The sequence below is a fragment of the Cheilinus undulatus genome, linkage group 10 (assembly GCF_018320785.1).
Source record: "Cheilinus undulatus linkage group 10, ASM1832078v1, whole genome shotgun sequence".
In the NCBI taxonomy this organism is placed as follows: Eukaryota; Metazoa; Chordata; class Actinopteri; order Labriformes; family Labridae; genus Cheilinus; species Cheilinus undulatus.
Genome location: NC_054874.1, coordinates 17,899,659 through 17,924,090, shown reverse-complemented (window position 1 = coordinate 17,924,090; position 24,432 = coordinate 17,899,659). Strand labels below are relative to the sequence as shown.

At 38.5% G+C, this 24,432-nt stretch overlaps 1 protein-coding gene across 1 annotated transcript; it reads left to right on the top strand.

The window, feature by feature from the left end:
* sncb (synuclein, beta) lies at positions 1-20,663 on the top strand. The gene is made up of 6 exons (XM_041797930.1): positions 1-9; positions 955-1,088; positions 4,372-4,401; positions 6,424-6,509; positions 17,605-17,691; positions 19,867-20,663. The coding sequence occupies exons 2-6, from the start codon at positions 968-970 to the stop codon at positions 19,894-19,896; spliced, it is 354 nt and encodes a 117-aa protein (XP_041653864.1). The 5' UTR covers positions 1-9; positions 955-967; the 3' UTR covers positions 19,897-20,663.
* Positions 20,664-24,432: the final 3,769 nt, after the last annotated feature.

Here is a 24,432-nt window from a genome sequence, read left to right as displayed (position 1 = left end):
TGTAAATAGGTAAGTGCACATTTGATATTTTATTTCTTTAATAATGTTAATTTCTAAGGTCACAGCCATTATAGGAGCGCTAGCGTCGTCATTGGAAGCAACTGGCTCGACATAAATGTTAACTAGCTTTTCTGTTTAAATTGCTGTTCTCATTTTATAGTGAAGAGTATGAACTGCATCTCAAGGAGCATGAAAAAGTGAAAATATGCGAGGCACGGACGCAAACGTTAGAAATGGTGGACATCATGAATTAGTACATGTAGTAATTTTAGGCTCGACCTGCAACATCCAGGATGGCACTCTGGTGGATGTGCTTCCAATATGGGGATAAAATTCGAGCCCTTAGCCTGCAACCTTATCTGTTTTATTAAAACGTGTCCATGCAAGCTTCAGATTACACCCTCGTGATTCCACGTCCAAACCGTGATACGTGCAGATATTATAATGCGGATCGTGCTTCCCTTCCCCCAGCACAGTTATGTGATTTTTGCTCTACATGCCACCTTCCAGTATAGGATGCTGTACGGACCGTTAAAAAGGCCTGCGCTTTCTCCCCATGCGCAGCCCTGCCATCTCACTGCCAGTGAGAGTAGCATTACAGGCGAGCAATAATTAATGAGCGCCTCCACAATTAACCATTTCATTGAAATCTTTGTGCCTTTGAATATTTCATGCTTTGAAGAGGATGTGAAAAAGGGGGCTGAATGCATGAGTGAACAGAGGGGGGGTTTACTACAGCCTGATGGCTTGCCTGCAGCTGTCAGGATCTACCACAGGAGGCGGTGCTGCCCTCTTTTACCATAACGTATGGTTCTATAACACACAGGGGTATGATATAGCTGTCAGAATTGTATCTTCTTATGATAAATTTTTTTATCTGCTTGTCTATATGATCAAATGCCTGTGTGCACATTGATTTCACTGACTGCAGCTCTGCTCCATCTCTCTCCACAGTAGCTCGGCCAAGATGGATGTGTTTATGAAAGGTTTGTCTAAAGCAAAAGAGGGGATGGCTGTGGCCGCAGAGAAGACCAAGGAAGGAGTTGCAGTTGCGGCCGAGAAGACTAAAGAAGGAGTCATGTTTGTAGGTAAGGCCACCACACATGTCTGTTAGCATTCAAGTCAAATGAAGGCCCGGTGGAGCTGCTAATGTTCTTGGATGCATGTGGGCGCAGAAGCAAATCAGTAGAGATAGTATTTAATGATTCAGTCCATGCAGCACTCCTATACGTATGTGGAGAAACAAATATGAAAAACAGCAGGCTGCATGTATTGATTGCTTTTTCCCTATAAGCCTTAGTTCACATGGCAATGCATGGCCACATATGATCAAATTTGTCTGTAGTGTAAGTTAGAATCACTGATATTTTGAAGTGCACTGCAAAAATACAACTGCAATCACCCCTTTAGTGTATTACAGGCAATTCATTACAGGAGCAATTATTTGACTAATCAATCAGGTGACACTTGATCAATATCTTTGCTTTAGTCTTGCAGACGGATGCAGTATTTATTATTTAAGGGAGTTACACGTTTTTAAAACTAACTGCAGATTCTTCCTCATTAATGGAATAGTAGCTTTAAAGTGATACACTGGGATAAGGGATAATGTTGAGATAGATGATGTGATAACATTCTCTGCATGTCCTTCTGCCCTCTCGCCTGACTTGACTGGGCTACAGGCAGGAGATGGAGTAGGGTGGGGGTAGGGCAGCAGGATGGTGGGAGCAGCTCTTGCCACATGTCCGTGCAGCAGATTGTGAAACAGTCTCATCCCCCCGGTCACCTCCTGGAGACAAAAAGACTAAAGGCGTCAGATTTTGTCCTTTACAGAGCAGCTTAGTTTGAAATGGATACTGATACCGATACCTGCAGAGATTAGAGCGTCTGCCTCAGGATGGTAAAGTGCAACTGTCAAGTATGACTTTAGAAAACTGGCCTAGTTTAGTCTTGTGCTTTTTAAATTATTATTATTATAATAAATGGATGGCACATGGAGGTAAAGAGACATGTGATTAAGGTGGATCAGGCAGCTATAATTAATGAGGCAGATGTGCAGAATAAAGGGACAGAGACATTATCCTGATCTCTTTTATCACCTTATGTCTAAAGTCAAACAGACATGGTACAATTTAACGTTTCCCTAGTAAGGAATAAGAATCAGCTTTATCAACCAGAAATGTGAACTGATGAAAATTTCACCTCATATGAATGGCTTGAATAAAAAAACTTAACTGTTTTGCTGTCCAATATTCTTTAATATATATATACTATTATATTCTTTAACATTATAAGGTATTGCATTTTTAATGTAATATTAAGAATTCAAACAATTTTTGCTGCCATACTGATTAACAGGAAGTAAAATAAACTGTAAAGTTGAAACATATTGGTTTCCAATATATTTAAATAACCTTTATAATGTTTTGGGGCTGTGGCTACTAATTTGATTTATTTGCAAGTCATTATTTGGCCTACAAACTGCAAAGAAAAAGAAAAACCATAATGAAAAATCATCAGTGATTCCAAATGCTTGTTTGCTGCTGGAAAAAAGTCAAAATGAGAACACAAGAAGAGCTTTTAAAGATCCCTTGAAATATACTTCCTGTTTCACTAAATGCTACAGACTGCAGTAACATGTGACACAGCCTGTTATCAGTGCTACATAATTATTTTTCATTGGCCTGCTCTGCTTGTTAGTCCACACTTGGTTTGCAATGGTGAGTGGGGGGATGGTTGGATGACTCAGGGTCCTTGTAACCTGCCAGCTATTACAGATATTTATTCTGTCAGTCGTTGAACTGTTGTCAGAGGGCCTAAATGTTCAGCAACACCCCTGCTGGTGACTCTGCACTCATCATTTGTACCACTGACCCCGTGACGTTATACTTCACATGCACTGAGGAGAGAGACGTGGGGTTTTCCAGGAGAAGTTGTCGGATGCGTCTCCATTTAGATTGAATCCAATTACCCTACATATCGAGCACTGTGTCCCTGTCACTCATCACTAGAGCTAAACATGTCAAGCTGTAGTCACAACACGTGCGCGCCTGTTTACGCCTTCTCCCTGCTTTGTCTCATCATTCAGCCTGTGGTGTGCAGGAAGGAGAAGTGGCAGTACTATGACATCTCTGCGTGCTGCTTGTTGAGCATGGTGTTGCCCTAGAAAGCTGTGTATGATTTGCTTGAAGGCCCCTCATGGAGGAGGGGTAGGAGTGATCTGATAGGACTGTGGCCCACCTTTTGACAGCTGCTGCTGCTGCAGACCGCCCACCCAGCTGAGCTGAGCAGTCAGCCTGAGAAAGGCGAGAAGAGAGGGGGAAATAAGAAAACCTGTCGTACTACATGCCTTTTAAAGTCACAGCTCGTCTTATTCATCGAGCATTGATGGTCCTTGTTATGAAATGATGGAGTGTTCATACAGTGCTTTATAAGGGGTGGTGTTATTTCTGCTGAAATCACAACACCCTCGGTGTTTGACAGCACCATCCTCTCTGCAGTTTAACTTACACATTCATAAAACAGTTTAGCAAATACTAGTATTTTTCTTTTCTGTTTTCAGAGACACATTTCTTAACAAGCGATGACAAGTCAATTTTTCTTCTGTTCTTCAACACCCGGGCTTTCTATTAGGTTAACAAGCATTCAATAGCAGAAGTCATTTGTCACTATTAATATTTCTAAATGTGAACCCACAGGTATAATCCATTTTTAAACTGTAGACATATCCTGGTGGCTTCCCTCTTCATCAAAGCCAATGTTCAAATGGATGCATCTCTTAGATGTAGGTTTGGCTTTGAGGCTCGCCTTTGTACTGACAGTTCTGTACTTTATCATCTTCTCTTATCTCCCCCGGTTTCTTGTTAAAAGGCCCTGAGGGACCAATAAGGCAGATGACTTCTGCACAGCAGAGACAGTGGCAGGGCTTGAGTGATCAGGTCCAGTAGACACACAGTAGATGGACCAGATAGTTCAATGCAGTAAAGTGGAAACAGATGAAATCTGTCAGAGGTTGGGGAATCGAACAATGCTGTGGTTTGGTTTAAAGTTTAATCACTTCTCATAAAAAGTAAAGCAGAGCCAAGTGCTGCAACCACAGTGGCATAGTGGGTGCTGAAAACAAATCAATGTTACAGGTCTGAAACTTTTAAAATGTTTTGATTTGCAGTGAAGGTTCATAGTTATGTAAGTTATATTTCGCTATGTACATTATTAGCTGTTAGAACAGAGCACTGCTTTGCTTCATCTGTGGATTATTATCCCTTTTTTCAGGATACTATAACATCTTTGTGTAGTCAGGCAAAGAACATGAACTTTTATTGGGTTAAAAGGGCAGAAATTGTCATAACAGTATTCTTTTTTTTATTACAGGTAGCAAGGCCAAAGACAGCGTGGGCACAGGTGAGTTTCACTTTTTTTTCAGTCTTTCACCTCATTACTGTAGCTGTGTTCATTTTTGCAGCTATTTTAAATTGAGTCTTGATCTAATTCAATTATTTTATCATTTTTAATTCAAAAATTGTGTTTATTATTTTATTTGTTTATTGTATTTCTTATTTATATTCTTTATTTTTTTATTATTTCCAACATTTAATTAGTCTAATTTGATTTTAGGCTGTCTTAATTTAAATCCCTTTAAGTTTTAGGCACAGTTTTATCTTTTTTTTACCTCTATGGTTTTAGTGTAACGTGTCTTGAGATAACTGCGGCTATAAATAGTACTATATAAACAAAAATTGATTGATTGAGTCAACAAAAAACTCACAACACCAATTTTAGTCAATAAAAAGTTCTCACATTTTAGTCTTAACATATTCTAAAACTTATCATGCTGCTGTCTTGGCCCGTACTCCCTTGTAAAAGAGATTTTTGTATCTTAATGGGAATAATCCTGGTTAAATAAAGTTTAAATAAATAAATTGTTTTCTTTCAACTTATTTAATAGGCCATATTGTAAAATTAATATCAATGTAAAACACTCATATTAATGCATTATAAATACTTAAATTGGTTTAAAGTATACTGATTTAAGTACACTGTAAAAATTAGTGCTGTAACATAACAGTTATCAACTGACAGCAGGGTTGCCATGATGTTACTGTAAATTTATCTGTTTTCTACTGTCACCAAAATGTGCAATATTTTACTGTTAATGGAGCATGTTTTGTGATACTTTTACAGTTTTTTACTGTTAAATGATTAGCAAATACATTATATTTCCATTTATTAATTTACAATTTATCACAGTAAAGGGACTTGTCTTAAATGCTACTTTGTATGTTAGTTCTTGTTTGTTTTACATATAATTAATAAATCTTTTCATCCTAAATAAATGCACAGAAATCAATATTTTGAACTACTTGCACAATGCAAAGCACTTTTCATTCTTAAAACTGATTGCCAACTCGCTATGAACAACTGTGGCATCATGATAAATAATAACAGAAAATTAAATTTTTTTGGAACAGAAAAATTTATTTAGGCTTCTACTGAAATCCCCCAAAAAATCCAGAAAAAATGCCATAAAATTTAGCATTTTTTATTTTTTTTGCATCACATTGATGCATTCAACATTTCTGACAATTGATAATCCACTAGAATGCTTTTTTTATCATTAATCAGAAAGTATACAAAAGTTCTTTAAAGAAATCATTGATCATGTTTATTGAACAGAGGTCTCACAAAAGTGTGTATTAAATATGATTCAAAAGGCTTTAAAGGGTTAACTAAGAATGGAGTTTAAACTAGACTTTAGGGGTTAAAACACTCCAGATTTTGCTGTGTAGACTTTTACATTAAAACACAAGTTAAATTGATGCTCACCAAATAATTAATAAGATAGCAATGGATGAAGAAAAGAACAGACTGAGCTCCACACACACAGCTCATATGAAGTTACCCAAAACACATGGTTAGTTGTTAATTAGCAGGAAAGTGGTGTATTATTTTAGGAAAATATAACAGTTGTAAAAAAAATGTAATTTAACAGACTAAGCTTCACATTAACAGTTGAGTGCTGTATTTCAAAATTAATGTTGAAATTGTGCTCTAAATTTACAGCAATATTTTTTACAGTTTATTCATTTACCTTAGATTAGAGAGATACTTTATGATCCCAAAGGATCAATCTGCAGAGTGGAGAAATAACATTTGTTTTGAATGACTAACAGTCCAGCACTAACATTTTAGTCTAACTTTAGTCTCATTTATAAAAGCTAACATCATTAGAGTATTTTTAACACCACTTCATTCCTGACTGGAAATGATCCAACCAGAGAGCTTCCTCTGTGAAAGTGTTTATTATGTGCAATAATGAACTGAGAAACAAAAGAGGGCTAACATGATGGGTATGCTTTTAATCTGTCTGCTGAATTTGCCGGGATCATGTTACATGTGTGTGTGTGTGTGTGTGTGTGTCTGCAGTGGCTGAGAAGACCACTGGAGCCATGGGGAACATCGCTGCTGCAACTGGCTTGGTGAAGAAGGACGAGTTCCCTACTGACATGAACGTACGTACCGCATAACAGCTCTCTGACGAAACACATTAAAAAAGTGTTCATAGTCTGACATCAGCGAGCATTAGTGTATACAGGTAAAGCACTCCATGCTGACAACAACACTTTATCCTTGCTAAGGACACCTGCTGTCATGATATCTCTGTAAACATATCTGCTTAAAAATAAATCTAACAACCATTATAAACCAAACATTTAAATGAGCTACAAATCTGCTCGATGCTGCGTGGTGAAAGCCGATCAGCTGTTTGATTCCCTTTCTATCTAAACAGCATCAAAAAATGTTTTATCTGACCTCCATCAAAACACCAACATTGTTTTGTTCTCCTCTTAGAGAGAGACCTGATAAAGTTTGACTTTTTAGCATTTAGAAATTGCCTCATAATGTATTATTTCAGCAAACTTTGTTTACCTTAGCTGTGATTATATAATATTGAAATGTGTTTAACCTTGTAAAGCAGATGGAATGGCCAGATTCCATGTCTGTCATCAAGTAGATCAATCTTGCAGAGCTCCTATCTGAAACTTTGGGCCTGGACTGAGAATAGACTTCCAGTTAGCTTTATTTAAGTAAATGAGGCGGTATCTACAGGCGGGGTTTAGTTGTACTAGAAGCTGGTAGCGATGGCTGCTGGTGAAGCAATTAGCTTGGATGTAGCTATAGTGGCAGTTTTATCTGAACTTGGCCACATGTCTTTATTAAAACAAGAAAGCTTCTCCTGGTGGAGATGTTTTTGCACTTCTCATGACCGGCCTTGGTATGAGTTTTACCTACCAACAAGCTCCACCATTCTTAAACTATGACAGCGCCTGCCAAGCTCATGTTACCAGTGATGCGCATGCTTACCGACTCATTTTGACTTGTCGCTCTGATTGGCCCATACTGAATGTGACAGACAGAACGTTTGTCAAATCAACGTCTGAGAATTTTTTGAAAAGTCCACCCCTTACCAAACACTTTGTATAGGAGGTTCCGCATATATTAAATAAATTAAATATACGGTAAAGTGGGTCAACTAAGCAGTCTATCTGGCGTGACAGGTTAACCGCTAAAGTGACTCAGGGTTAAGTCACCGTTCACCTTTGAACTGAAACTCAAAGAATGCTTGCTTCTCCAAGATGGTTTGGCCAAAAAAAATATGTAGTTTTTACATTATAGATATAAACACCAAACAGAAAAGAAAGTCTTGCCTTTAAGTCATTTAATGCTAGCAGGCTTCATTTAGGATTCACTTTTCAGAGATATGCATCGTCTGCATGGGTGTTAAGATTGGAGTATATAAAGTGGATGATTTTTATTTTGTAAAACATTCAGTTAAGTTACTTTCACTTTTTAGGGTTATTAATAAACTTGTCTTATTGATTTCAGAAAAGAATAGGCTAGATATATTTTGAAACTCTGGATTTGGCTTTTTCTTTACAGCTGTTTTAATTTTGTCAGCTATTTCTAATTTTATTCCTAGTCTTGAGATTTAATGCCTTTTAGTTTTAGTAACATCTAAGTTATTTCTACCCTTGATAGTCCTAGTGGACTACAACTCAAATATATCTGGTCTCATTGTCCATTAAAAGTCCATGCATTTTAGTTTTTAATTTTAGCCCAAACATTTACTGTCTTCCTTAAATCTAGTACTAGTGGGCTTCTGTACACCCTGACAAACCTGTGATCCTGCTTTCTACAGCTAAAAGGGAGATCTACCCACAGAGAAGAGACATCAAGGATTTTAAAATCCAAAGAAAACTAAATTACATTCTAGTCTCACTCAAGTCATCTTGTCAAAAACTAAACTTACTTTTTAGTTAGTGTTTTAGTTGACAAAATTAGCACTGATTTACAGTTTACCAAACCCCGGCTTTCTTTATTTGATGTATGTAAATGCTAACCTGACACGCCAGATGGATGTGTGAAACACATCTATTTGGAAAACCTTAGACAGTGTTTGGAAAAAGGCAGAGCCTTTGAAAAAAAAACCTCAAAGGGTCACTGAATCAACGTTCTGTCTGTCACATCTTTACGGGCCAATCAGAGCAACAAAATACGTGACGTCGTAGCCCCAAACCGAGGTGCATTGCTACCGACGAATAAAGACCATAGATAGCTGCATAATGTGAATCATGGCGACTGTAGGCATGTCAGTACACGACTTTTGTCGATCTTTAAAAGAAAACATCTCAAATCTGTTCTTTATTCTTCTTTTAACGAAGAAATGTCGTCAATTGCTGATAAAACGTACTTTTTAGCAGCATCCACTCTAATGTCTTCCGCAATATTTGCACCGGCCTCTGCTCACTGCTTGCACACGTCACGACTCAGCCGCGCCCGAAAGTACTGCCCCTCGACGCTGATTGGTCCTGTCACTTTCTAAGCAGGCCCAAACAGTTCAGATGGGAGCATTTTTGCAAGATGGATTTGCCATTGAGAAACAGAAACAGGCCAATCCATCTGCTTTGCAAGGTTGTATAAAGGTGTCATTTATTATAGAATGGGTGCAATTCAAATGCATACAAAGACCTCAGTGTTCCTCTAAATTTTAAATGATTCAGTTTGGTATTGTTTTGCTAAAAAAATACTCAAATATAAAAAGAATAGTCAGCTGATACAATCTAGCTTTTAGCTCCAAGTATGATGCTAATCCCTGATCCTACATTTCCCATGTTGCAACCCATCTGCATCTAATTTACATCTACATTCCTTTAAATATCAAAATATTCCTGCCTTCACATCTGCACTTTGTAGAAATGATTACAAATTAAGTGTTGAGTAAATCCTGAACGGACTCTGACAACCTGATCAGGATTTTTATTTTTGACTCTTATTTAGAATCCCAGAAGTCATTACATAACTGTATTCACAGGCTGAGTGCTCATTGTGACGAGTGAATTAACAGTCATGTGTAAAAGTAATGAAAAGCCTGAATGCTTTTCATGGCTGAACCTTTTTTGTGTTCCTGCACTTGTGCCTGAGAACAATGACAGAGAGAAGCACACCTCAGTTCAGGAGCCAAGGCTCACTGCAGTCTGGATCCAGCTTTATGATGTCTTCATGAACATGTGGGCAGAGCTGTGTTTGTAGCAGAGCCGGATGACTATGCTTTTGTCAGCTGTGAAATGTGAATGGCTCACCGCTGATTGACAGAATTTATGTTCTTGAAATTATAGACTGTAGAAAGTATTAGATGAAGATTCATTGAAGTCAACCATTCAGTTTCTGAAGGGGGCTTTATCCTGACTTGTATCTTTCTTAGAAACAAAAAGATGAATTGAAAAAAATTAACTTTTGGTATTTAAGCTGTTCTATGAAGCAGGCTGTAAATGTGTTTATTGCAGTCAGCACCACACATGATTTGTGGCTATAAATATTCTTCTTTTTTAGCAGTTATTAATTAGCTGTTGATAATGCTTGACGGTGTGGCTGTTCCTATGTGGAAAGCATCAAACAGGAACAGCACATGTTCTGCTCTTCCGATGTCGATTAGAAATGCTTGAGGCAGGGAGAGAAGCAGCAAAAACTCTGAGCAGAACAGGCATCAATGACAAAAGATGACACTGATCAAGTCAGAAGCTGGGGTGGAGGAGGTTGCAAGAGCAGCTTGCAGAGAGAGCGACAGAGCGCAGCCAGGCAAGAGTAGGGTTTAAAGGTTCCACAGTCCATAGATGATTAAGAGCTTTAATTTACAGCCTGTTTTTTTTTACATGAGCTTTAATCAGCCCACTTTTGCTCACATTTATTCCATCATTTCACTTTGAATCACTAACTCTCTTACACTCTGTTTATTCACACTGTGATTGCTGAAGTTCAACTAAAGAGGTAGAGCATATTTGGTTCTTCCCAAGCATAGCATGTTGATAATCTACATGCAGCCAAGCTTGGATATTTAAGTAATAATATTTTATTGCAGGGCAATCATTCAGAAGCTTGGAAAAAACTCTATTTTTGTTGGACTTCAAGTGAAATATGAAGGTCTTCAAACTGTCCTAAGACTTCCTCCCTCTTAGCTGGACCCTCTCCACTGATGGGCTAATCTTGTAAATCTGACAGCCGGCTCTAATAGGCTTCTCTTTGGCGCTGTCTGAGTGGTAAAACTGCTCATTTCAACATTCTGACAACAGACTGTTAAACTATGGGCTTTTTGACATGTGCAGCTCTTCTTTTGTTAAGCTATAGCAGCTGCAGGCCTGTAAAGTCACTCTTTTTTACTATATCCGGGTATTTGAATGATACATTGTCATTAAGTTATGCTTGCTTTACCAGTAATTTAATAGAATATTTTACTTTTAGGGCTTTGAATTCCTGAACATAGCATGTTAAATATCTCCTAAATTAACATATGCGACCATTCACACAGTACTAATCAAATAAAGCACATTTTTTCCAGGGATGGTCTGTCAGACAGGGTGCTTCTTGGTGTTTGTTTTCCCATTGTGCAGGTTTTAAGGCTGTGCTAATCATGTTGCCAGGCTTATAGCTATAACAGCAGCTTGTAATAGTACATAGGATTATGGACTGTACTTCACTGACCTAATTGACTTGATTAGTGTGAGGTTTAAAAATAAATTAGGCTGACCCACTAGCTTCATTTCAGAGCTTGTAGAAGCAGGTGCATCCCTGATGGAGGGCTGTCAGGGGGAGATGAAGCATTCTCAAAGATACCGTGATTAAGGCTGGTGATTTTCCCAACATTTCTGATTGTAGATGAAAAAAACAACTACTTAGAAGAACTGTACTATTATCCAAAGGCTCTGTGCTATTTTTTCACCTTGGTGGCTATAGTTTAGTTTTTTAAAAACCTTCTGCTGCTGTAGATAATTTAGTGGATAACCTCAATGTTTCATGGTCTGCAGCTGAAAATAAGCCCTGACAAAAAAAAAAAAAAAAAAAAAACTTTTTCAGGCGTGGGCAACTATTGCAAAAACAAGAAAAAAAGGAAAAAGAAGCATTTTCAATGACTTCAATTACACTTTAGACAATCAAATTAGATACTTGCCACACACTGAGAATGTGCACTGATCAGTGCTACAACCTGCAGGAAATGTGAGAGAAGCTCAGAGAGATTGAATTATTTTGTGTTTTTCCACCTCAATTACATCTATATCTATTGCAATAAAGTCAATGTTAAGTGTTTGGTTATCCAAACAATAACTGTACTGTGATAAAGACACATTTTCCAGCCATGGTTGCATCAGCTTAAGTTCAAACATAGTATACTTGAAATGCATGACAGAGTTTATGCATTACCAACTTTTTAAGTGTTGCACCAGCAACTTCTACCTAGGGATGTAACAGTTCACAGAGGCTACATTCACAGTTTTGAGTCTTATGGTTTTGTGCAGGTTTGGTTACTGGAAAAGGGAACATTCAGGTCTGGATTTACAATTCTAGTTTCCCTCATTTATTAGAATAGTTTGTGGTTTGTACCGTCTAGTGTTCTAAAACTACATATGATAGTTGGTACAGTCTGTAGTATGTTAAACATGAAACAGTAAAAGAGGAAAAAACAAACAAAAAATGCAAAATTAAAAGCAACACAGAAGTGAATAGCTTAACATCTCCTGATTTGAAATGATTAAAAAAAAGAATCCTCAAATGCAAATTAGAATCAGTGTATTTTAGATTAATGCATCATATAGTTTGAGAAATATCACTGTCACTGTCTCTTAGCTGTTAGTGAACAGCTGGTGCAATTGTTACTTGTGCACAGTCACAACTTGTTTACGTCAGTGAAGGACCCAGACGAGCAAATGTAAACACATAATTGAGGGTGTAATGGATCCTGAGCAGAGCACTTAAAAATGTCTGCATATCCACATATAGCCTTTAAATTGTATTAGCATTGGTAATGTCGTTAACCCTCTCTGATTTAACATCCAGAGACTTTAAAAAACAGCAAGGATAATCTTTAAGGAGGATAATAAGCTGGTGGGTCTCTTAGCCCTGCTGCTCTAGCAACTGAATGTAACTACTTGTCTTTGTGTGTTTCACTGTGCTTGCTTCTTCGTCGTCTTTGATCGTTGTTTGATAGCGGTTAGCAAACAGTAGGGACTGTTACTGCTGATGTAGGTATCATATCTGCTCGGGTTTAAAATCTGCTTGGCATCCTGTATCTGCTAGTGATATTACACAATGTGATTGGCTGTGTGTTAGTGAGGTGACATGGCCCATTGTGATTGGCAGAATGCTGGAGAGTTTATGGAAGTAGTTTTTAGCAGAATTTTTTGGAGACGTGTTAAAGAATCGCTGTCTTTTTGTCAGTTGTTAATAGTTTTGTTGTAAGTTAACATTGCTTTTTTACCATTAACAGCAGTTAACAGAAGTTATGTTTAGCTGTTAGAGTTTTTAAAAATGAGCAGGCACAAAGGGGGCAGCACTGAAACAAACACCACATTAAAAAATGCTGTCATTGATTGGTTGTACAGTAACAGCATCATATCTGATATTATAGTTTTTGCTAATTTTGATATTATGCTCTGGTAGTTAAGATGAACCTTAAGTCTCTGTGGCCAACGATGGCACAGCTGAAGCCTCAGTTTAACTAGTTTGATCACAGGGTTCAGTGTGGACTTCTCACAAGAACTCAAGACAGAAGTTAGCTGGCTCAACAGGACACAGAAGTGCTTGTGTTATAGTGAAACTGCCCTCAGCCACAGCTGTGTGAGATTCAGGTTATTGACAACACACTGTGTATGATAGAATAGTTGCCATGGCAACACTTATTGATTTCAACCAGTGTAATGTCAACCATGTTGCCTACTTAGCTCATACATTTAATGCTGTAATAACCGTAGATATCTACATGTCAATGCTGCCTGGACTGCTACATCTCAAAAGGGCAGCAGTAGCTCAAAAGTCTACAACGATGGGAGACCTATCCATGATGAAAGTATGCAGAATTCACTGATATGTGAATCTCTTTTTCAGCTATTTTTTTGTGAAAAAAACAAAAACAAAAACAAACAGATGCAACCTCCATACATTTAGAACAATCTTTACAGTAGCCTGTTTGTCAAAAACTATTGTTTCTGCTATCCTTTGAGAAATCATACTAGGCTTGTGCTTTACAAGCTCACTGTGATCTCTAAGGAGGGAATCACATTAACCCTTTATGGGGTAAGGAATCATATATGCCCACTCCAGTTGGCTTCCTTCCTTGCCTTATTATAACTCTCTGTGATGCAGTTGAACCAGACTGATTTTTTCTCAGCCAATCAATGGTCAACATTACAAAAAGTAACATCCCACAGTCTGACAAATCAGCAGTGGCCCACAGCGTCTCATACTTCCTGTTTCCTCCAGAACTTGAAAAAATGCAGTTTTACATCACTTTTGGTCCCACTTGGAGTTTTATGCTGCTACCCTTCCAAGATGTAGCAGCCAGGCAGCACTGACATGTATATATCTAAGGTTAGTACAGCATTAAATGTATGAGCTAAGTAGGCAACATGGTTGGCATTACACTGGTTCAATAAGTGTTGTCATGGTTTTATGCAAACTCCAAGTACCTTACAACAATCTTGCCTCTGAGTTCAGCAGGCAGTTTCTTTGACCTCATGGCTTGTTTTTATTTCTCTGATATGAGTTATTAGCTGTGAGGCCTTCTATAGAGATGTGTGTTCCTTTCCAAGTCATGTCCAATCAATGTAATTTATTACAGGTGGACTCCAATCAAGGTGTAAAAAAAAAAATAGCAAAGACCAAGAGAAAAGAGAGGAACCTGAGCTAAAGTTCAAGGTTTTTTGCAAAGGGTCTGACACTCCAGTAGTTAAAAAAGCTTCACTGGCTACTGCGATCTAAAATGGATTTGTAAATGATTGCATGATCAGGCTCCTTCTCTGGTGAAATTATTACAGGATATCAGGATTCTAGTTGAGGCAACATGCAGGCTTCAGTAAACAGAAACTGTGATATTCAAATGTGAAAAAGACCTAATCTTGACAATCAGTCTTCTCTGTTAAAGGAGGAAAACTTTGGAATGATCTGCCCACTGGGAGGAAAATGCAACAACACATTTTCAAACTTTCCAATCATAAGGCATTAAATCATGGCCGAGGAGAAAAAACATGGCTAAATTTTACAGCATCACTGTTACCTTATGTTCACATTAGATAAATAAACTAATACTAGAATAATTCAGTGTGAAGCAAACTTGGGCAAACCATCAGTGACTCTGAATTCTAATATTTCCTGCTGTTCTGAAGGCAGGTAGTAAAAAGCTTCTCCTAACCATCTGGATGAAACACTTTCTGTCCCATGAACAATAAAAACCTTTTTTATTGTTACACTGTGTTTTTAATCCAAACAAAGATGTTTGCCAGAAATGACAGATGTCTTCATCACCCTTGGATCAGTTATGGGTGGGTGCATTAATAGTACTATCTGATGTGTAAAAAAGACTACAAGGCTTTAGTATTTGTTTTGAAAGAGGAAAAAGATGTTACATTTCCAGCCCCCTGGATTAAAGACTAACATTGCAAGAATATCTTCATGCCACTAATATAAGAACAGAGATAAACAGGGGTAAGTTTAAATAATCTGAGGACCCCAGGCATGAAGCAAACTGAGGCCTTCTGCTTCAATCATAGGGAATGAGGAAAGTATTTTAAGCATTTCTTTTTCAGGTAGAGAGCCAGATAACTAAAGGACATACCCAAATTTGAACAAGCAGTACTCAGTAATCACCTTGTTTTTAAGAAATAATATCACCAAAATTCAAATTTAAATATATTTCACATCTTGAGGCAAGATTAAATTTGTGAAAATAAACATTATATATGCACATTACAGAAGTAAAATCCCACAAATCATGATTTGATGCCATTTTACCTCACAAAAATGGACCATTTTATGAATTTAATATTTCTATAAAGATCGTCTTTGCTACAATTTCAGGGCCCTTTATAAGGAGCTGGAACACAATAATGGGTCCAGTTAAATTCAATTTTGATGCTGTTTTACTCACTTTAGGACACCTCACTCCTGAAGTAAGTTTAGATATATAGTTGACATTCGTTGCCCATCTTAGCCTGTGAATTGAGGCTCCTTTGTGCACAGGCCCCAAGGCTACCTTTGCATAATGGTAAAACAGCCTATGCAGGTGTTAATCAAACCACAAGGAAAATTTGTTTTCAGAGAAAAAAAATGATTTTTCTTAGCTCTGAGACTCAATTGTAATCAAAAGGCAAAAGAGCCTCAAACTGCATTTTACAATTAAGAGGAAAATGAAGAGCTTGCTATTTTAATCGAGCATCTTAGAAACTGGGTGTGCATCATGTCACTTAACTGGTTTTATTTTTATCTTTAAGAGTGAATCTTTGCAGTCACCATACTTTTACCTGAGGTATGCTGCAAGGTTGAGTTTAAGGTCTGATTTTATTTTCTATTCATATGCTGTCCCTTGGCCAAATCATTCAGCGCCACAAAGTGTCCTTTCACTGCTATACAGACGACACACAGATATACCTGCCCCTGAGACCCAAGGACCCTAGAAGCCTAGCTGCTGTCAAAGACTGTCTAAATGCTTGATGGCTCAGAATTTCTTACAACTCAATAACTCTAAATCTCAAATAAATACTTTTTAACACTTAAAACTCCACCCACCACATACAGTCCAGCCTTGATACCCTTTAAGAAAATGTCAGACTCTCAGCCCGAAATCTTGGAGGAGTATGAACCAGACCTCTCACTGAGAACCCATATCAGTGAAGTTGTCCAGTCATGCTTTTTTCACATCAGAACCATCACCAAAATAAAAATAACACTCAGCCGGTCAGACCTAGAAAAGTAACCCCTGCTCTAATTTTTCTCCAGACTCGACTAATGCAATGCCCTCCTGTCTGGTGTCAATCAAAAATCCCTTTCTTGCTTCTAGTGAGGCTTCTTACTGGCTTTAACAGATGACATCACATCGCCCCCATTCTGGCATCCTTTGGCTCCGTGTTAGTTTAAGAATTGATTTAAAGATTTTACCCATCACTTTTAAAGCATGTAAGGGTCTGGCTTCATGCAACTTAGTAGAACTTTTGACACCCTATGAGCTAGGCCACAGCCTTAGATCTACGGTTGGGGTCCTCCTGGTTGTTCCAAAGTTGAGACCCAAAATTAAATTGTAGGATCTGGTTGCGGACGTCTATGATGGGGCATTGGGCTGTGGACCTCTACAATGGGGCAACCTCAATCGTGGGTCAGGAAGTGACAACACATCACTCAAGCTGTAACCAGAATGATGTACTGAATGTCATAATATTTTCAGAGGTTACGGTAAGTGGCTATTTTTCACAACAGCAGAATGTCATGACCAAACATTGAAAATTTACTGAGAGGGATCATTTAAATTTGACACACCACAAACTAAGGAAAGGCCAAAGAGGGTTAGGGTTAGGCAGCAGAATCCTAAACGTTATGGAAGGGGGTTAAAATTATAAATAACACACCACTAACAAAGGAAAAACCCGACAAGGGTTAGTATATCACTTCGCGCCCCATGGTCAAGGTCGCCCCTTTCTAGAGGTCCACTACATATGAGTCCAAAACACCCCACCATAAAGGTCTGCAGCCGGATGCCTTTGAATTAGAGGGGGCAGGACACAGGGCCTTCTCCATCAGGGCTCCTCGACTTTGGAAAACCTGCTCTACCTTGAAGCTTTTAAGTCTACTTTGCTCTGTATTTTATGCCTTGATTTGATTCTTACTGCCCCTTTATTTCTTCTTCTCTTTATTGATTTTGAGCTTTTAACCCCTTCCTCCACTTTTGTTTTTACCTTTTTGCTTTTATATATCTTTTTATCTGATTTTTTATACTGTTATTATTACCATATAGTTTCTACCTTAAGCGTTGTATTCCGATATAATAATCCCTGCTCAATCAAATTTGTTTTTATCTATTCTAAATGTTTTACCTTCTATTCTATTATGATGTCAGGGTTAAAATACTGGCTGAATTTTTCATGGGTTCTTCTACTTTGTTGGGATTTTGCCTTTCTTGTTGCTAAGTTATTAAAGCTTTACCAGTCTTTTTTATAAGTTAAAGCAACAACAGATATGCATATTTCTCTTACTGTGAATCATTTCTTTCTGTCTCTCTCTGTGTGTCTGCAGCCTGAGGAGTATGGGCAGGAGGCCATGGAGGGCCAGGGAGAGGGGATGCTGGAGCCAGAAGGGGAGACATATGATGAGAACCAGCAGGTAATCAGCTCACACCGCACACACAGCATACAAGTCCCCGCCCGACAATAAAACATCCTTCGTTTCTGTGGTCAAATCGCAGCACACAATTTTACTGTAAATTGCTTTTGTTGTGTTTTATTATAGGCTTGTAAAAAACGCAGTTTTGTGATGATTCCATTCACTTACAGTAGCTGGAGCCTCATTAGTATTCAGCAGCTCTGCATGGTTACACATTTTAGCCATATTGCATTTCAATAGCGCTCCACACTTGCCCTCCACTCCGTGTCCCACACAAACACTCGAAGCACACGCTGAGGTAATTCTTCTTTTTTTTCTCTACAAATGAAAACAGAGGGCTCAACAAGCCAATTGCCACAGAGTGAGCAGAGTGAATACAGCACCACCTACCTACTCAGAGCGCTGGGTGTATGTGTGGAGGAAAGATGCAAGTCTGACACAGATGGTTATTTTTGGAATTTGGCTGTGTGGGGTGAGACACGGCGTGCAGGAGCCATTGCTTCAGAAACAGATCTTGTGATAGCTATGAGTAAATAAAAGATCAGTTTATGTGCAAAATACAAAAGAGATGGCTTTATCAACATCTATATAAAATGAATTAAAGCACAGATTCAGTTCTGTTCAGCACCTTTTATTTCCTGCTACAATATCAGAATATCCAGAAAAGCTTAGGTTGGAGGAAGATTTAATTTGAGATTAAGCATGATCTCTAATAATGATCCATTTATTCAGTGCATTTGGTCGGATTTTCTCTCCCGCTCCATCAGTGGATTACTGCATTAATCAGTTAAAGGAATAAAACGTAGATTTTTTTCCCTTAGAAGTCAATCAGAAGTGAATTTCTCAGAGGCAGCAGCTTGTATCATCCATGTCCTCCTCCATCCCTCTCTCCTACTCCTCCGCATCTCTCTCCCCTCCCCCATCCCTCGCTACACCAGCGACGTGCAAGCTCTGCCTGAATGGGTGTGGTGATGACGCTCTCTGCCTCCATGCATTATGGGTAATGTCAGGGTCTCCCTGCATTGCTGTAAATATGGAGTCTGAGCATAGAGAGTGAAGGGAGTTTTCTCAGGGAGGATTTGGAGATAAAGATCAGTCTTGTTTGTTTTCTGAAAACATAAGATGACCTAAGACTCATGTACATTCCTGGAGGCTGTGTGTGTGTGTTTTTTTTTTTATGATTATATGTATGGAGGAGGTGTGTGCAGGGTTACAAGGATGCTGAGAGTGTGCTCACGACACGTCCTTGAAGCTGCTGTAGGCTTGTGCTGCCCTCTGCAGGCCAGAGAGAGAGAGACACCGAACCAGTGAGAGCTGTGATGGAGTGACATCATTGGCTTTAGCAGATCAATCATGTGTCATCATAAGCCCTCTGACATTATTCTACTTAGGCCTGTTTAAGTCAGGTTTTATGAGCTTAAATTCAGTTAAAGTCCCTGTAATGTGATAAGAAAAATCTTAATTTCAGGTTTGTTGTATGACAGGCCACTGTGTTGTGAGGCACCAGGCCAAATTTCAGTCATGAAAAACAGCTTTAGGTGTATAAAATTAAGCTCTAGAATCATGAAAAGTGAGGCAGTAAAATCTGCTCTTCAGTGGTGTGGGTGTGTCAGTTGAATAAGCTGAAGCCACGCCCACTCAGGAGAAATACGATCCTTAGATTAAAAAAAGAAACTTCTGATTAGAGTGCAGCTGCCTGGCTCTGTGCCAAAACAGAGAGACAGAAGTTGGGATTAATTTTACTGTTTTCTGGAACAAATATCTGTTTTGATACTTTTGACAACCCATAGGCTGATAGGTTTGGCAATTTTACCCCACAGTAAAGAAAAGCACAGCATGCTAAACGCAGCTAACAACAAACTGCACCGAGATGATCTGCTTGGTAATTTATATCATTGTAGCTTTAGGTGACTGGTGATGTCATAGACTTCTATATTTGCACTGTTCAACTAAGCCAGAAAAGGGCTGAAATACTTTTTAATGGTCCAAATCAAAAATTCAATCGCACGTAAATCTTAGTTTTTTTACATGTTTACAGTAACCTTATTCCAACATATCTTGTGTGTTAAGACACAAAGTTTAAATTTAATTTTACATCGACTTTAAAGTATCACAGTTGAATTGATCCTCTGTGCTGCATGTTTCTTACAGTAGTTTCTTTTTTCTTTTCCACAGGAGAGCCAGGACTACGAGCCAGAAGCATAAAAGCACCAGTCCGAGCCACCATCCAACCAGCAGCACAATAACATTTCTAATAATAAAAAGGACAAATGCTGAAACTATTACAATTATACCCCTGTTGCAAAAAAACAACAAAAAAGACAAGCATTCCCACTGAAATTGTTCTTCCTTGAGACAAATCTTTTATTATTATATATTGTAAATGTCATGTTATTAATGTAATGTGGGTGTAGGTATTTATTGAGATGTAGGATTTGCTCTCTCTGTCTCATTTCCTTGATTCCCTCCCAATGAAATGAGACCAGAGCCGGGGCTCGTGACTTTGTACTTGTGTGTATCTGTATTTAGAAATGTGCAATAGATGTTCATCATCTTCCAATGAGACATTGGGAGCGGAAAAAATAAAAATGTCCGGTTGCAAGCAGATATGAAAACAATAATATCCTCCTAAGTGTCGACAATGCCTGTTTGTGGGTTCTTTATTTTATTTTGCATTTCTTTGGGAGTTTCTTTGGACATTTTTGAAGTAAGAGTTTTTTACATTGTATCTTTATAGTTGCTTGTGAAATCATTCCAGTAAACTATCTGTTAGAAATGGACAGAGTATACATGTTTGTGTGTGCGTGTGTTTGTGTGTACTGAAGATTTTAACAAGTTAAAGTCAATATATTATGTCTTGAAATCATAATGGTTGTCATATCAATATGTGCTTTAAATTGCAGGACTTGTCAATATAAAGGTTTATGTGTTAAGCCAGACATACATTCCTCTGTAAATAAAAAGTAAAAAAGTAACTTGTTGTTTTTTTATTTATATAATGTGGTTATTTTAACAGCTGTTTCTGCTTGTTGATCTCAATAAGGATCTTCTATTCATCGCCCCCTAATGTTTCCTTTTTTGCCCACTACTGTCTGGGTTTTTGATTACAGGATGTGCAAAAATCTGCTGAGTAGGCTCCTGTCTTTGGCAGGACGCAGTCATAGTTGGCATGCCGATCTGATTGGCCCTCTTTCTGTCGGGTTTTTGTTTGGGTTAATCTGTCTGGAACGTAGGGTAGTCCGGCTCATACGGGGGGTATTAAACAGCCGCTCGCATTGCCTTCAGCTCAGTCGGATGTGTGGACGCTACAGGGAAAAAGACAGGAGCCATGGCCTCTGTTAAGAAGTCCCTTGAGAGCCTGAAAGGCACGACTCAGTCAGCAGCAAAAGGAGCGACGGAGACTGCAGGTAGAGAGCTAAAGCTGTAAGAAGAGAGAGGGGTTTTATTTTGGAAGCATTTCGTCTTCTCAGAAATCCTGTGTTTAAATTTTTCTTTCAAATGCAAAGAGATTCAGCAAAGCTTCGAAGGCAATCGTGTTAAGTGTGTCAGTTTTTCCCTCCTGAGGTCAGTCACTGTAGATCTGTGTTATGTGTTTCAGTGCAGGCAGCTCAGGAAGCTGTGCAGCAGGTGGCAGACTCCTCCAAAGAAACGACTAACACGGGTAAAGTGCACTCCTTATTCTTTGAATCATTATGATGTGATAACAGGGTAATTTACCTTGAGCGGATAATGGTTCAAGTGGAGACTCAGGCTCTTAGTAGATAAAAGGTCCCTTAAAAAGGAATTTTCAAAGATAAATAGAAGGAAACCCCTTGAAATGTATGCCGATTTCAGTTGTACTGCAATGTTTGATAATGCACAGTCGTGTAACCAGACTTGATTATGTGTGATTCACTATAGACATGCATATGCATTACATTCCTCCTAGTTTTATATGGTGAGTTTCCATCAGCCGGTCTGGTTTGGTTCAGTACAGTTTGTCATGGTTAACCCTGGTCTTGCTGCGTTTACACAGCCATTCCCTTTCTTGATGGGTGGCCCCAGCCCTTAGGGTCTGATACCCCTAATACCCCAAAAGAACTGCTGAACCAGGCTGCTTGGTGGAAATGCACTAATAACATGAATTACTCCTCAGATGTGTAAGATAATGTTTTTGCCAATAGCTTTGTCATCATCTGATTTCTTAATAAAATGTTTAAAACCTGTCTCAAACTCTGTGTAACTGAAATGTTTCTTGGATATCTCTTTTCTGCTTCTCCCTTGTGTCTCATAGCTGCTAAGGAAGCCAGCAAAGAGACTCAGGCTGCCATCGGAAAAGCTGCGGAAAAGGCCAAGGAGACCATCAAGGAGGTTGGAAAGAAACTGGAGTCAAAGTGACCCCTTGGAAGGGAACAATGTAGCTCAAACACTGGAGCCATCTTGCCCTATCATGCATACGTTTTAGATTTGTGATAATGTCTGGATTAAAGCGTACTGGCACCAGAAAAACAGAGGATAAATATTGTATTTATATCTCTACTCTTGACATTCCAAATCTATATGAATAGTGTTTATTCTTATTTCCTCTCATCGTTCTACATCTGTTTCCTGCTTCACTGTAGATTTTATGACATGTGATTACTTTGGGAAATAAAAACTGACACCAAATTGTTTCTCTGTGTTTTATTATAAAATGATGTCATGATACAGTAAAAATCAGTAAACTCTGATCTTGCCGTGGTTCCAGCAAATCTATACCCAAACTTTGTGGATGGGGCTGTTAGCCGGCAGTATGTCTACCTCCAGCGTTAAGGGTCTGACAGGGACGCTTGGGACCCAAACATAAGGGTGCCGAAAAAAGTAGAATGGGACGAAGCTGATATTTTAGTACCTTTCCCAACTTTTGACAGTGGAAAAACAAATAATTGCATACTGTTTTGAATCAAAATGAGTCAGACTGCTTGGCGGAAATGCACTTTAAAACTGTAAGAGTCTATGGGACATGTTTGTCAAATTGAGTTTCTTATATTTTCTGACAACCTACAAACAATATTCAGTGTTTTTTGTTTGTTTGTTTGTTTGTTTGTTTGTTTTAAGTTTTATTAAATTCCGGATATATCAGAATGAAAATAAGTCTTGGCAGCAAAGTCACAGTTAATCTTGGTTCTATAAGGTCCTATCTATGGACCAATCAGCCGTTGGCATAAACATAAAAGAACCAATCCGTTTCAGCTACTTTATGATGTCATTGCACAGCTCACTGAAGGTGGAAAATGAGGCAGAGCAAACAAAGAAGCAAAAAATGTCACGCAACAAAAGGTTTGTGAGAAGTGTGAAGGTGACATATGAAAAGAAGAAAAACCAACCATACAAGACTGATGGATTGCCAGACTCCATGTCTATCAACAGGCAAACACATCTTAAAAAGCTCTAATCAACAACCTTTATGCTGAACTGACCACTGTTTGGGCCAATCAGTGTCATTTTAGGAGAATGAGGCCAGAGTTCAGTTATACAAGCTGTTTGCAAAGGCTGCCTCCACTGCAGTGATTGGCTCAGTTAAAGCTACAACATGGCGGAAGTTGTATCAGAACTGAACCATGTAAAAACACCACAAAAAGCTTTTCATAATGGAAAAGATAGTTTCGGTCTTTTGCAAACCTGCTTTAGCATGAGTTTGTGATCATTATGGGGGAAAGGGTTAGTCATCATACAGTCAGTGATTGTAGTGGAGTGATTAGCACGGATGTATCCCCGCCAAAGCTCCTGATCGGCATTGGCATGAATCCATTCAGTGAGGAGCTCCGCCATTCATGGCTACAGCAGCGGTAGCCTATCAGATAAGGAGCTGTGCGAGGACACACTCTCGTTTTTCTTGTCACTCTGATTAGCCCGTCATGAATCTGAGAAGCTTTCTATGGAAGCTTTTCCAGATGAATGCGAAATACATCCACGCAGTAGACATAACAGTCAGTCTGGCATGTCAGGTTTGTTATCTGCCAAGCAAGCAAAAACACAGCTTGCTAGTGTTAGCACAGCACTGAGTGCCTTAATAAGAGGCCTGATAAAGAGTGCTTTTAACTTGTTTTATTTTTTCAAGAAATATTTTTCATTTTCCATTCCACATTTTCCATATTAATGAACCCATAATGCACTTATAATAACTTTAATTATAAATTTACTAAGTTATTTAAAAATAGTATGCTAACATTTTGTAATGCCACTGGTTGAGGGCTGTAATTTGAAATTTGTTGGCTAAATAGAAGGGTTGTCAAGTTCAATCGCGTTAATATTAGAGCACAAACTTATAGAATCGTGATTATCTCATGCTTTATTGTCCCTTTTAACACATTTTGTTTAAGCCACGCCAGCATCTCCCTGCATCCAGTGATGTCAAATAAGTCCACTACTGCTCCTTAATGTCTCATTTCACTCTACAAAACTCACTGACAGCTCAGTGGACCAGCAAGAAGTTATCTGAAGCTTGTGATTTCAAACACTGTCCCGTTACTTCCTTTAAGATCTTCGACAAATTTAACCTTGCAAAGCAGATGGATTTGCCCGTTTCTGTGTTTCTCACTGGCAAATCCATCTTACAAAGCTCCTGTCTGAACAGATTGGGCCCTATAAGAGAGTGAAAGGACCAGTTAACATAGTTTGAGGAGTAAGAGGCAGTACTTCTGGGTGTGGCTGAGTCGCGACAAGAGGCCAGTGCAACCATAATGGAAGAGATTACGTGGATGCTGCTATAGCGTCAATTTT